This window comes from Orcinus orca, chromosome 7 (assembly GCF_937001465.1).
Source record: "Orcinus orca chromosome 7, mOrcOrc1.1, whole genome shotgun sequence".
NCBI lineage: Eukaryota > Metazoa > Chordata > Mammalia > Artiodactyla > Delphinidae > Orcinus > Orcinus orca.
The window spans coordinates 59,051,580-59,066,344 of record NC_064565.1 but is presented as its reverse complement, the minus strand read 5'-3'; the positions used below and the strand labels follow the sequence as shown (position 1 = coordinate 59,066,344).

The 14,765-nt window shown below is 40.7% G+C and overlaps 1 protein-coding gene across 1 annotated transcript in view; it reads right to left on the bottom strand.

Moving 5' to 3' along the window:
* The window catches only part of MYO3B (myosin IIIB), a 407,127-nt gene that overhangs the window by 1,343 nt on the left and 391,019 nt on the right, over nt 1–14,765 (bottom strand). The window contains exons 33-34 of the mRNA XM_004267283.2: nt 1,579–1,685; nt 1,158–1,204 (exon numbers count right to left, since the gene is read on the bottom strand). Coding sequence (XP_004267331.1) covers nt 1,158–1,204; nt 1,579–1,685 — 154 coding nt within the window. The remainder of the gene's footprint in view (nt 1–1,157; nt 1,205–1,578; nt 1,686–14,765) is intronic.

Here is a 14,765-nt window from a genome sequence, read left to right as displayed (position 1 = left end):
TAGGTGCTCACAAAGCACCAAGCTGATCTCCCTGTGCTATGTGGCTGCTTCCCACTAGCTATCTATTTTACGTTTGGTAGTGTATATATGTCCATGTCATTCTCTTTGTCCCAGCTTACCCTTCGCCCTCCCTGTATCCTCAAGTCCATTCTCTAGTAGGTCTGCATCTTTACTCCCATCTTGCCCCTAGGCTCTTCATGAACATTTTTTTTTTTTTTAGATTCCATATATATGTGTTAGCATACGGTATTTGTTTTTCTCTTTCTGATTTACTTCACTCTGTATGACAGACTCTAGGTCCATCCACCTCACTACAAATAACTCAATTTCATTTCTTTTTATGGCTGAGTAATATTCCATTGTGTATATGTGCCACATCTTCTTTATCCATTCATCTGTTGATGGACACTTAGGTTGCTTCCATGTCCTGGCTATTGTAAATAGAGCTGCAGTGAACATTGGGGTACATGACTCTTTTTGAATTATGGTTTTCTCAGGGTATATGCCCAGTAGTGGGATTGCTGGGTTGTATGGTGGTTCTATTTTTAGCTTTTTAAGGAACCTCCATACTGTTCTCTATAGTGTCTGCATCAATTTACATTCCCACCAACAGTGCAAGAGGGTTGCCTTTTCTCCACACCCTCTCCAGCACTTATTGTTTGTAGATTTTTTGATGATGGCCATTCTGACCGGTCTCACTCCTATTCTTAATCGAGATGCTAACAAGCAAATCAGCCACAAACTCTGCAGTGTCCCTGGCTAACCATTGGGGGAAATTATCCTTTGTGTACCTTTAAGGCCCACAGGTAGGGGAACGTGGGGAAGCGGCCTATTTGCACTGCATGGAGTGCTCTGATTTGTGGGAGAGTTTTATACAGCCTGATACACGTCTCAAATTATGAGGACAGTACAATTTCCTGGGATAATTATGAAAAATAACACTTGCCTTTTGGTGGCAATTTCAGTCTTTTCAGACAGAATAGATTCAAGTTTTGTATACTTGCTACTGTGAAAAGTAGTTTCCAGTGTCAATAATAGTGGTGATATCCCCACTGCATATTTTTAGAAGCCTCTCTGGAAAGTTTTGCATTTTCTATAATATCACAAAGGACCCCTTCTGTTTACAGTTGCTTAGAACTAAGAAGACAGATATTTACCCAAGTTTTCTTGGCTTCCTCTTGCTCCCTTGATATTCTAGAGCTCCCTGTGGAGAGGGCCAAGAACACACAGTCAAAGGAAAGCAGCAAGTCGTTAATTTTTAATTCAAAGTGATTTTGTGTTGAATGCAAGCAGATGCTGATAATATCAGAAGTCACAGCATAATTTTTTTGATCAAAGGGCTCAAGTGAGCCTGATGAAGCATGCATCTTGCTCGTCTTTGATAAACCACATCAATTATTCACCGTGAAGGCAGACATCCTGACATGAAAGCAACAGATAAAGGGCCTAAGCACATGTTCAAGAGGAGAGTATAAGAGAGTGGGGGCGGGGCTGGAGGGGCTGGAACAGGTATTAATAACAGAATTATTAACTGGAAACAAAGCCAGTGAAACAGCTTTATGGCCACTTTGAACTCACATTTAACTGGTTATAGTACATGGTGTCCTCAGGACTACTCAACATTTTGGGCTGCTGACATCTTCGGTGAGGTGTTCGCTGCTTCTGTGCAAGACCGTTTTCTGAATCTGCAACAGGATAGCAAAACTTTACTGTAAAGCATCTGAGGTTTTGGAAAAACTGAGTGTAAAATCGCTCATCACATAAATGCACATAGCAGAAACTCTGTCCTGTTTTAACGGGCACGTTAGAGCTTTGCTAATATTAGGAGAAATATCATGCTAAACACACAAACACACACAGATTGCTAAGTGTAAACAAGGGCAGCTGTCGAGGACTTTGCCTACATCTTTCTTATCTGAGTCAGCAGTCAAGAGTGAAGGAAAGAAAATTGGTTTGTCCATGCTGGTGAAGTAGAGGTTGGTGGTCAGCCTTTGTAGAGTAGAGAATGCCCTCTTGGTGAGATAACTCAGTTAAGGCAATGAAGGCAATCTGGGGCAGTTTGCACCACATCCTACAGTGAGAGTTCAAAGACATCTGGAGCACACACACTCTTGGGTAGATGAGAAGCAAACCTTTTGGTGGGATACATTTTGGGGGGATACATTTTGGAGGGCAAATGGCTTGAGCTAGTATTTTCTGAAATGCTTTGAACAATACCACTGATCCATGCAGTCTCTGGAGGTAGTGTAAAGGAGAAGGGGAAAGGATGATTGCACGATTTCAGGGAGCAGCCTCTCCGTGTTAGCCCTGATTTTGGAACCCTGGACCAAGAGTGTACTAGAAATTAAGAAACCACAGGTCCAACAAAGTCATGATTTATTTCCCTTCCAAGCAGATGATTTTCATGAAATCTGCTGTCCTTTTGGCACTATATCTGAATCAGGATTCAGCAGTTCTAACTTCTTGCCAACACACACAAGCGTGCGCGCGTGCGCGTGCCTGCATGCACGCAAACACAGCCACCATAAAATATTGCTCATGAATGTCATGGTTTGGAGAAGACATATCACTTTCTTGGACCAAGGGTATACCATAAACTAATTATTTATAAAAAAGAGTTGGAGCTTTGTATTTGGAATCATAGCTTGATTTCATTAGAGATTCCTACTATACAAGGAAATTCTAGGGGAATTTTCTAAGTGAAGAATGACTCAGCAAGGACCACAATGAAGAGTGAATTATCAATTTCCTAAGTATGAAGCTTTGCGTCTTTTTTTTTTTTTTGAATTGGAACATATCTATGTTTGAACAAGACTGTTAGAACCATACAGGACTTTAGGAACCATCCATTCTAAATACCCATTTTTTCACAAAAGGAAAAAATGAATGACACACCCCAGTTCAAGTGGCAGAGCGGGGACCCAACCTTAGATCTCTTACCTCCTGTTCTGGCAGTTAAAAAAAAAACCTACAGCATATTGTCTTTCTTAATAAAAAAATTGTTTTAAAAAGTCAAATTTAGGGCTTCCCTGGTGGCGCAGTGGTTGAGAGTCCGCCTGCCCATGCAGGGGACACGGGTTCGTGCCCCGGTCCGGGAAGATCCCACATGCCGCGGAGCGGCTGGGCCCGTGAGCCACGGCCGCTGAGCCTGCGCGTCCGGAGCCTGTGCTCCGCAACGGGAGAGGCCACAACAGTGAGAGGCCCGCGTACGGCAAAAAAAAAAAAAAAAAAAAAAGTCAAATTTAAGTAAAAGTAAGCTCCATGAAAAAATATTAATTAGCATAGCCATATGATGGTGCTTGCAGAAGGTTCCAATAACCTTAACAGACATCCCTGTCCACATCTTCAGGAACTGTGCAGAGAACAGGATTCAAGCCTCTTGTACTGGCGTCATCCTCAGAGTACAAGGAATCCAGAATTGATAAGGGTACTTTCTGATAGTTCCAACATACCTACCTCCATACGCTTTATGAAGTTCATATTCTGTAATATGGTAGAACATAAGGTTGTGAGGTTCTTTTGTTATCTCCTCTGATTCATAGACTAATGAACAGAAACATCTAGAGTTAAGGTTGCCGGTGTGAGCATGCACTGGAGATCTGACATCTACTCCCTCTTAGACTTTCTACTATTACAGGAATTCCAAACTTGACAACTCAAAAGACTGATCTTAAATAGTTTTGGGGTTCAGCTGACGTTCAGCCCCATTCAGTCGGACTTTATGTAAAGTTTACAATTGATCAGAAGCTTTTATTTTATATTCTTAACTGGGAATGCTTACTATAAGACGTGGTTCTCAACTTTTGCTCTTGATGAACTTGCTGTTTCATAGGTGGGTGTTCTTTTCCTGATTCTTAGAAAGAATTCAGTTATTGGATTGAATTTTACCTATTTTAACATTTCCCATAAATTAAGACAAACTGTTGGTATCTGGTGGTATCTATACCATACTAGAATCTAATGTAAGCTGGTGTCTGATTTAGCATCAAAATTTTTTTTTTTTTGCGTTACGCGGGCCTCTCACTGTTGTGGCCTCTCCCGTTGCGGAGCACAGGCTCCGGACGCGCAGGCTCAGCGGCCATGGCTCACGGGCCCAGCCGCTCCGGGGCATGTGGGATCTTCTCGGACCGGGGCATGAACCCGCGTCCCCTGCATCGGCAGGCGGACTCTCAACCACTGCGCCACCAGGGAAGCCCTAGCATCAAATTTTAATTTTCATTACTTTAACTTTAACATCTCCATATTTCATGATGTTTTGCAAGAAGTGCCACAACTTCCAGGTGCTTTGCCATTGGAACAAATCTGAGTATCACTGATATATGATCGATCACAAGCAGCCAAATAAATAATTGGGAAATGAATCATTATTCAATTACTGCTGTTGGAACAACTGGATAGCAATATGCAAAAAATGTAACTTAAATATACACCTTATAAAACTTATTCTATATGTAAAGAACTTTGCTCAGTATTGTAGGGAAAACAACAAGGAAAAAGACAAGGTCCCTGCCTTCAGTCTAATAGAGGACCTTGAGTCTTAAGAGGTTAAGTGACTTGCCTAAGGCCATAGCTATTGCTGTTGGACTCAAATTAATTTTTTTTAATTCTAAATCTTTTACTTTTCTCAATATACTTCTTGATTCTCACCAGCCACAATAAATTCCAGATGAGCTATATAGTTAAACATTTTAAACATTCCCATAAAAACTTTAGAAGGAAATGAAATAGACTATATATCTTAAATGTGGAAGAAGATATTAGGGACAAGGATGGGTTCAATTATATTAAAGTGAAGTATTCTATATGATGGACAGTAACAAAACCTTAAGATGAAAGAAAGTGCAACAAAAGATAAAAACAAATTTAAAAATATAGACACAGAAGTCTATTATCCATAATGTGGAAAGGCTGAGGCAAGAGAAAGATGGAGAAATATTTATACATGTTGAAATGCAATTATGATATGAGATATTGAAAAACATTCAGCCACCTTGACAAAGAGCTTCAATTAAAGCAATTACTACTGTCTTTCTATTAATTAGGATAAATCAAAAAGTAAAAAGACAGTGTGAGAGAGGCCCCAGGTGCACAGATGAGTCCATAGGCTCCACTTCTCCTGAAGTTACCTGACAATAGATAACAAAAGCTAAGCAACTTGTTCCAAGGAACATGTCCCAACAAAGTAAACCAAAAGAGAAAAAAATACCATTTGTATGAAGATGGATATAATACTTTAACAGAAAAAAGCTAGAACAATACTTTCTTTAACAGAAAAAAGCTAGAAACATGATAAATATTTGATAATTGGGGACAAGTTAACTCTGAGATATAAATATGATGTCATACCATAAAGGCACCAATGAGGATAAATATGGGTATGATACTGATAGATGAAAATTCAAAGTTCAGAAAAAGAAGCAAATACAAAATAGCATATGGCACACTGATTAAATCTAAATATGTGTGCACTTTGAGAAGTTTGTCATGATTTTTTTCCCTTAAAGATTTAAAAATAAAAAACGAGGCATGTTGGACAAAAATTATGATTTCTTTCAATATATAAAGAAACTATAGGTAAGAAAGGCTAAATCTGTACGTGGCAGAGTGGAAGCTTAACCTCTGTCTTCTGGCTCTTGAGCCAGTTTGCTCATAGGAGATACAAAACAATAGGGTTACCTGGCACTTTCCTAGTTCATTTGACTAGTTTATGTAGATAAGCTGGGCAGTTCAAGTTTGAAGATATACATTAGAATATGAGTTATTACTTTGAAGACAATGATGTTCATATTCTGTAAGTAGCCAACTTCCATCTCACATAAATATTTGTTAAGCCAGGCCAAATTCTCCAGTTTGTAATACTCTGGGTGCTACCTACCTGTTGTGCTTTATAAAAGTATATCATATCATGGATACCAGCTTGAGCTTAACATAGGTTCTCTTTCCTTTCAGGAACCCCTGTACATTTCTTTTCCCCCTGCACTTTTTGATTTCATAGTTGAGACCTTGAATACACCCTTCTCTTCTGAGTTGTCACAGAGCTCTATAATAAACTGGAGAGGAATCTGTCAGAAAATGGAAGAAATATGGAGAGAGTTTCAAGAGCACCAGGAAATGCATACTCCTTATTCCCTAATTCCAGATCACTGTGTGGCGGCACAACTGGCCAAGTCCTTGGTGAGAGACAAATGGCTGAATTTAGTTGATAGCTTTGTTCCGTAACTTTAAACAACTGGTTTGGAAATTTAATATTTCAATTTTCTTTATTGAACATGCAGGTATATCCAAACTAGAGTTGCCAGATCAAATACAGGGTACCCAGTTAAATTTGAATTTCAGATAAACAACCAATACCTTCTGAGTGTAAGTATATATTCAGAACATACTTATATTAAAAAGTGATTGGTTGTTTATCTGAAGTTCAGATCTAGCCAGGTGTACTTTTTCACCCCTAAATCTGGCAACCCTAATTCAAACACAATTTTAGTTACAAATGAGGCTTTTTGTTCTCTCTCAGGGTCTCAGAGATGAAGAAGGAAATGACTTCCTTTACTCTATTTGACTTGCTGAGTTACAGCTATTTTGGCCACAAAGGCTCTTGCCTAACATTGTCCCCTAACACTTAGTTTCACTTTCCATCACCCATTACAGATGTGCCAGTTCTGGTAAATTTCCTAGCTGGGCTTGCAGCAGGGGAAGGACAACCACAGGGATGGCAGGATGGCACATGCAGCCCAAATATTCCCCGTCCTGGGTGGGACAGTATGGATTCCAGGTCCCTGAGGAGTGGACAGGCAGTGAGCAGGGTTCTTGGGAGGGGGCATACTGGGAGAGCCATAGTCTTTGCACCGTCCTTGAGGGCCTCTGCAGACAGGGATACTTTCTGAGCAGTATGACTGCTGATCTGATTGCCATTTTGTGGATGAGGCATTCCCAGCGTCACTTGCCAAGTAAAGCATCCCCCTGAGCCCTTGAGGCAAACACAGTGTTCAGCGTTCCAGATTTACAGATGGCAAATCCTGTACAGAGTTACGAGATACACCCTACTTAGGGTCATTTTCTTCACACTACAGTAGATGTTCAGCTTTTTAAAATACCAGTGCTCTGATCAGGACCTTGATAGATCTATCTATCGATCTCATATACATATACATATACATATATATATATATATAAACACATTTTATCTCCTTAGGTGGTTCTAATGTGCAGCCATGGCTGAGAGACAAGGTACTAGACCATCTTAAATCTTCCCTTCCCAATAACAACCACACTGGCAGAAAGTCTGCAATAATCTGCACTACCTTAAAAATGCAGTCTTTGGAAAATTATGGAATTATGAAATCTATGGAATTAGGGTTGCCAGATTTAGGGAAAAAAAAAAGGACACTGAGCTAGATTTGAATTTCAGATAAACAACCAGTGTGTTGTAAAGCATTTGCTCCTGATCTGCTGAGGCATGGGCTATGTCAGGGATGCTCAGAGCCTTGACAGGGAGTAGAAGGGGAGAAATTATGTCTGGTAGTTCAGAGATAATTCAATTTTAAGTTATGACATGGAGGATGATAACCTCTGTGGTTAGGCTCCTTGCTTTTATATCTAAGGGGTCTGAAGCCCAGGGAGCTTGGGGCCCTCTGCTGGTCTCCCCTCAGGGCCTAAGCCTTGGACTCAGGTCTTTTGATTCAAACCTCAAGGCCCAGGCCATGGCCTCTATGACAATGCTTTTTCTTTAAATGAGACGTTCTTATAAGTTTTCACCTTACCACATCTAACTTCGGGAGGGATGAAGGAATTCAGTAGGCTTTTGTAAAACACACACACACAACCAGAAAGAGAGATTTTCTCCTGGGGTGCATGTAATTCAGATCTTCCTTTCTAAGATGAAAGGAAAGCTACAAATTTTCCCAGTTGCCATGTTATGTCATGAACAATCTTCTTCAAAATTGCAAAATTGCTACAAAGAAAATATCCCTGAGTTAAATTAGTGCCTGTGGAAGATGGTGGAGTTATAAATTTTCTATATGGAATTCTCCCCTTATTAGTTAGGGAAGTGGTAATAACTTCTGCTAAAACGATTTCACAGCTCAGGTCCTGGCACACACTCAACAAACAATGAATGAATGAATGAATGAATGAATGGTTACTATTCATCATTCTTGTTAAGGTCTGTTGTATCTCTGTGGTCCACTCTTTATTTCTGTCAATTAGAATATCATTGCCAAGGACTTTCTTATCCTGGGACATCTCTGGGGAACCTTAGTCTACCAAGGAGGGCGATGAAATTGGCCTTTTAAAAACAAGGTTCATTAAGTATTTTTTTCTTAATATCCTTTCAATATTTTTTCTAGGAATATGTATTCACTTTTTTAGCCAGAAAAACCAAAATCAAAACTTAATCATTCATCTAATTTGTTACTACTTTTCCCCACACTTAACAATAAAGTCATAAATGTTTTCCCATGATTTAATCTACTTTAAAAATAGTATTATACTTCTAGAGTTACATTTTTTAAAGTAATGAATGAACATGATGTTCAAATAAGTTAAGCAGTGAAAAAAAAAAACCCCAATCCCATTCCCATAATAGTAGCAAATGATGGAACAAGTTTCTTATCTGTCTTCCAGTTTAGTCTAAATGGCATCATTTCTAATAGTTGCATGCTATTTCATTTTATGAATGAACCGTGATTAACTTATACAGTTTCCTGTTTTGGGCATGGAAGTTGTTTCCAATGTTTTTCTCTAATAAGCAATGCTGTGAGGAACATACTTACAGTTTGATCTTTGATAATTCACATTATTTTCTTAGGATAAATCCCTAGAAGTAGAATTACTGGCCGAAGACTATACATATTTTAAAAACTTAAAATTTTATTTCCAATTGCCTTCTAGGAAGTGGGTAGCAAAATATACTTCTACCACCTGTACCCGACATTACCTGTTTTTGAAGGCCTTCACCAGCATGGGTCAGCATCTTTAAGAAAAAGCCTGACAATTCAATAGGTGAAAAAATGGCACGTCATTTGTTCTGATTTGCATTTCATTGATTACTTGAGAGGGTAAGTGCCCTTCCTTTCCCCCTTCCCATGTTATTAGCCATTTGTGTTTCAGGATTCCTCTTGAGTTGGAAGCAGCAGCAAAGTTCAAAGGTCCTGGCTGGACCTAAAAAGGATGGAACTAGTTGCCTGTCTGGTGTGAAAGGATGAGAGGTCCCATTGGCTAGTAGGTGTAGAGATGCCCATTTTTCAAAATTACCATGTTGTGGGAAAGTATTTCTCAAACTTCTGCATTCATCTGCCACTTCAGTATTTTTTGCTATATTCGAGACACCTGTACTATTCTTTATTTAATATTTTAAAATCAGCCAATTTCTTTTTCTCTTAAATACATTTCTTTAAAAATGAAACTACTACTGTAAAGGGAAAACACGTGTCATTTGCCATAAATAGAAGTAAACCGTAAAGTAAATACAGTAAGAACAAAACAATATTCTCACAGCTGAGCTAGGTTCTGTTTCCCACAGAACATTCTGGGCTTCTTAAAGGTTTGTTGAAAAGACAGGTGAGTAAATGTGAGAGGAACGTAAGACATACTAACATCACTATGACTTTCTCCTTAACCTGAAGAATTTAAACTGAGGACTGTAAAAGGAGTAACTTTCTTCTACACAATTCAGTGTTATTTAAGGTCACATCCACACACCATGTAAAATCAACTTGCAGACCACCAGAGGTCCATGTCCCACACTTTGAGAAACATGAATGTTACAGAAGAAAAAAGAAGTCAGAAAAACCTGACTATGAATCCCATCTCTAGCACTTGTTAGAAGTCTGAACTCACTGATGATGATCACGCAAGTAAGGTTGTAGTGAGGATGACAGATAATGTATGGAAAGAGAAAGCATGGCACCCGAGGCAGAGCAGGTGCGCCTAAGGGGTTGTCGTGATTCTTGTTATATGAGAGTGATTCTCCGTCCTGGTTGTACATTAGTATCACCTGAAGGCCTTTTGAAAAACACTGACGCCTCAGCCTTATCCCTGGAGATCCTAATTCAGTTGGTTAGGGTTAGGTCTCTGGCATTTTTATTGTTTAAAAAATGACCCTCCCGGGCTTCCCTGGTGGCACAGTGGTTGGGAGTCCGCCTGCTGATGCAGGGGATACGGGTTCGTGCCCCGGTCTGGGAGGATCCCACATGCCGCGGAGCGGCTGGGCCCGTGAGCCATGGCCGCTGAGCCTGCGTGTCCGGAGCCTGTGCTCCGCAACGGGAGACGCCACAACAGTGAGAGGTCCGCGTACCGCAAAAAAAACAAAAAAACAAAAAAACCCTCCCCCTTTCAGATGATTTTAATTTGTAGCCAGGGTTGGAAAAACCAGATATTAACTCTTTCCTAAGAGCTTAGGTTGATTTTGCAGATTAGCTAGCTGCATCTTGAAAAGTTGGCCTAGGGTCAGAGAGGTTTTGAGATGGCAGAAGGAATTCTGGGAAGGGGAAGCATCTCCATTAGAGCTCCCGGCATCGTCAAGCATTTTCTTTGCACTGGAAGCTGCATCAAATGGCTTGAGCCCAAAGCAGACATTAATTTCCCTGGACACTGGGAAAATCATTTCTCTTATTCCAAGAGAACAGTTTTGCTGATCATGGAAACATGTCTGGTTTCCAGAGGTACGATGCTGCTAAGTGCTCTTCTCGAGGGTTCAGTATGAATGCATGACAAAGCTGAAAAGCCTTTTGGACCTAGTAAGACTCCTTTTAAAGCAAAACATAAAACTCAGGTGTCAGGAGATTTGAAACTAGACAAAAATGTTTAAAATGTGCAAGCTTAGAATCAGTTATACAGATTCTAATGGGTTGCTGTTGGTTTTCTTTTTGTTTTACTTTGCATAGTGGTCAGATTGTTTGTATCATGTCCCATCTCTCTGCTTTTAGGAGTTTTCTAACTGCTTATTTTGATGTCTCACAATATTCCTTTCCAGCCAGGTGTCTTCATGTGGGATGACTGACTTCCTCTGTACCCTCCCTGACAATGGCTCTTCTCTAACTTTGGTCCTGTGGGGGGGGGGGGGGGGGCAGGAATTAAGGCCAAAATGGCCACCCAAACTGTGCCCAGTGGGAAAACAGCATTAATTCAGCTTTTTCAAAAATGTCAACATAAAAAAAAAAAATCTAAGACCTGTATCTGATGCTTAGTGGACCCATGGCGCCAGGCAGCAGGCTGGGAGATATCATTTCTGGAGCTCCTAATGAGATGCAAATCACCTAGTGAACTCCTCGGGAGCTGGGAAACAATGTCCTAGGTAAAAGCAGATAAAAATGGAACAGAAGAATGTCTTTGAAGATTGGAACGACATTTTGAATGCTTGAGGATATGGGACACCAGATAGTGCTGGTTTTTACTATACTAATTGTGAATGGGTCTTTGATTCCTCGTGGCAGGGGATTCCGGGGTGTTCATCCCCAGCTCTGCCTGGCTCTCTAAATTGGGTACCTGGTTCCGGTACCTGCTGTTAGCGTGCAAAGGGCCGGTCAGCTGTAGCGACACCAGCACTGGACTTGGGGTCAGAAGGCCTGGGTGTAGTTCAAATTCTGGACCTTACTGGTATGTGACCTTGGGTGAATTGCTTAGCCCCCTGGGCTGCCATGTTTTATCTGTGAAACGGGGTTGGACTGATATAGTGATTTTTTCAAGAGGGTGGTGATGTGGGACATTACAGCTGTTCTTGCCTGGAGATTCTGAGCTGTTCTCCTAGGAGTCATGCTCCTTCCCAATGTGTGAGCAACTGTGTGCAGTGAAAGATGTACGTGATGGAGGTTTGTTGCATGAAACCAGTGTGAAAGCAGGTAAAGGGTGAGAACCATTAGTTGAGAGCCTCTTTAAGGTCCCTGCCAACTTTAAGATGCTGTGGCTGCAGATTTCCTGCCGCTTGGCCTCTTAGTACCTCATCTGCAAAATGGACATAAATGCTGTTGACCTTACTGGCTTGTTGGAATTTAAAGATGACCAAACAAAATGCATTCAGGGCTTCAGGGAGGAAAATTCTCCATAACTATACCAGAACTTTATTCTAACGCAATTCACTCATTTAAAAAGCAATGCTGCACCAGGTGGCCTTATCCGAACCCCTTTCTGGATCATTTGGTCACTGATGGACTAAAAGACCACATTTTAACCAGTTACTTAGTCTTTCCCCAGCTGTGAGCAAAAACTGCAATGTACCGGTTAATATCGTACAGCTGTACAAACACCCACCAAGGTTCATAAATTCTAAAATATTTTTACAGGTAGAGAGAGCAGTCGTTAGTATGGATGAGTTGGTTGGGGCGATTATACACACAAATGACTGGCAGGTGTGCGCGCACCTGTGGGCAACAGTAGAGAATGTGAATAACAGACGAAATGAAATCACAGGTATGACTTTTGTTTGCATTAAACTAATGAGATGCAAAAGTGAGATCAATGCAGTATTCGTGGTGAAAAAGTAGATCACTCTGGTGCTTTCAGTTTTAATCTCCAAAAAACCAATAAAATAGGAAGTGTCTGGGGGAAACAAAGTTAAATAGAAAATAATTACATTTGGGTTATTTTCCTATCTTGTGCTTCATGTTGGAAAAAAATTCCTTAGTTCACTGTAAATTAAATCTGGTTCAACTATCCAGTAAACATTTAAAGATTTATAAAAATAGTGAGACACAAAGCTCCCAGTTCTCTGCTCAGATCAAGAGTTTAGACTTTGGTTCTTTAGGGTCATATAGAATTATTTAATTTCTTTGCCTTGTTTTCTTACAATTTGATATGAGATTAATGAAAACCCTTTATGAAACCATACACAGAATAATGACCTCTCAAGCTCTCCACTTCCCTCTGTTCTCATTGAAGGTTATTTTGTCATGAGTAGGTCCGGAGAGATCTGAGTTTGAGTTTCTCCACTGGACTCAAGATCTTTCAACAAATTAATGTCATCAGCTTTCTTCCCTTTTAAATCCCCCTTCTCTGAGTCACCTGACCAGTATGTTGCAAAAAATACATTCCAGCATGTTGCAAAAAAACAAGCCAAGGGCTTCCCTGGTGGCGCAGTGGTTGAGAGTCCGCCTGCTGATGCAGGGGACACGGGTTTGTGCCCCAGTCCGGGAAGATCCCACATGTCGCGGAGCGGCTGGGCCCGTGAGCCACGGCCATTGAGCCTGCGCGTCCGGAGCCTGTGCTCCGCAACGGGAGAGGCCACAACAGTGAGAGGCCCACATACCGCAAAAAACAAACAAACAAAAAAAAAACAAGCCAAGCTTAACCAAAGTAAATACAGCTATTATCCGCATACCTGAAATGGGTATCTCCTGTGTTATACAGTGATTTAGGCCGAGACAAGGAAATTATCACCTTCACTCAGGTTTCTTTGTAGTGACTTTGTATACTGACACATACGATCTGCTCTGATCACTAAGTTCGACCAGACTAAAAGACAGTTCCAGTGCAATTTAATTTTAAGTTTCCAAACTAACATATTTCAGGGGATTCATATCAGTAGTCCTCAACTCTTGAACCCTACAGGAAATGCTCTTTCAGTGTTTGCTGGCTTAGTCAAATGAAATTTTAACGATCTGAAGCCTGGTAGCATTTATCTGACAACAGAGTGAAAATCATGTTAACAGGAGCTCTCCACTGGAGCAACCTTGGACATGCGTGATGGCGCCGGGAAACATGCCACCAGCTCTGGAAGGGCGGGAGTTCCTGGATGGCTTGGCACCTTCCCACTTCCAGCTCTCACTGCCTCTCACCCTGCGTGAGATGGGGACCCAGCAGGGAGGGGTTAAATGGGTTGAGGAGCCAGTCCAGCTGGGGGTCATTAGCAATCAAGAAGCAGCATTAAAAGGCAGCAGGAGACTAAGGGTCTCTGACAGGCTTGGCTCTGTGTACCATCTGGAAGGACAGAGGCTGTCAAAGCTGGATTTTTTAAAAAAAGGACTTCATGGAGACCCCTTTCTTGGAGATACAAACATGAACAGTGATGTCGTTTTCCAAGTGGGTCCTTCCTTTTTGAGAGTAGGTCCAGGTAGCCACATTTCCAGGTCAATCCCTGGCCATAATGGACCAGTCATTGGCACCTGAGGTGGGACCAGCCCAAGAAACTCTGACTAATGGTTTGCTAGTGGCTAGTGATCAGAACACCCATGCTGGATAATGAGGTACCAGCAATTGTGAAGCCTGAAGTGTGGGGCAGAGTTCATAGCAAATAACACATTTAACTGTAGTCTGTGCATTATAATCCAATCTGTGATGAAAAAGAGAAAACCTGACAGCTTTACTTAGGATATGCACAAGTTGATCATTCAAGCTGTAATTTTTGACACAATAAAAATTTAAAAACAAATCATGGCTCACTTCCTAAGGTCATTCTAAGGCAACCTGTACAAAGAGGTGGCAGATACAGGCAGTCACAGATGTCACAATTGCATCTACCTGTTCACTGACTCAGTTCACATTATTCATTAAGTTGCTTTTCTCTTCTTTTCAGACTTTTGGATCCCCCTCCCCCTTCACCTTATCTATAAATAAGAAAGAAAAAATGTTTAAAATACAGAATTTTATTTCTTTTGGTCATAGATTGTAGGCTTATAGAATAAAGAAGCCTCATAACATGATCTTTAAGATATATTACAATACTAATTTAGAACAAGCTGCTAATCTCTTTGTAAGAATCATTAATATTATAGTTGAATTTGCAGAGGAATTTGCATTCCAGCTCATTATTGTACGATTCTAACACTGGTCTT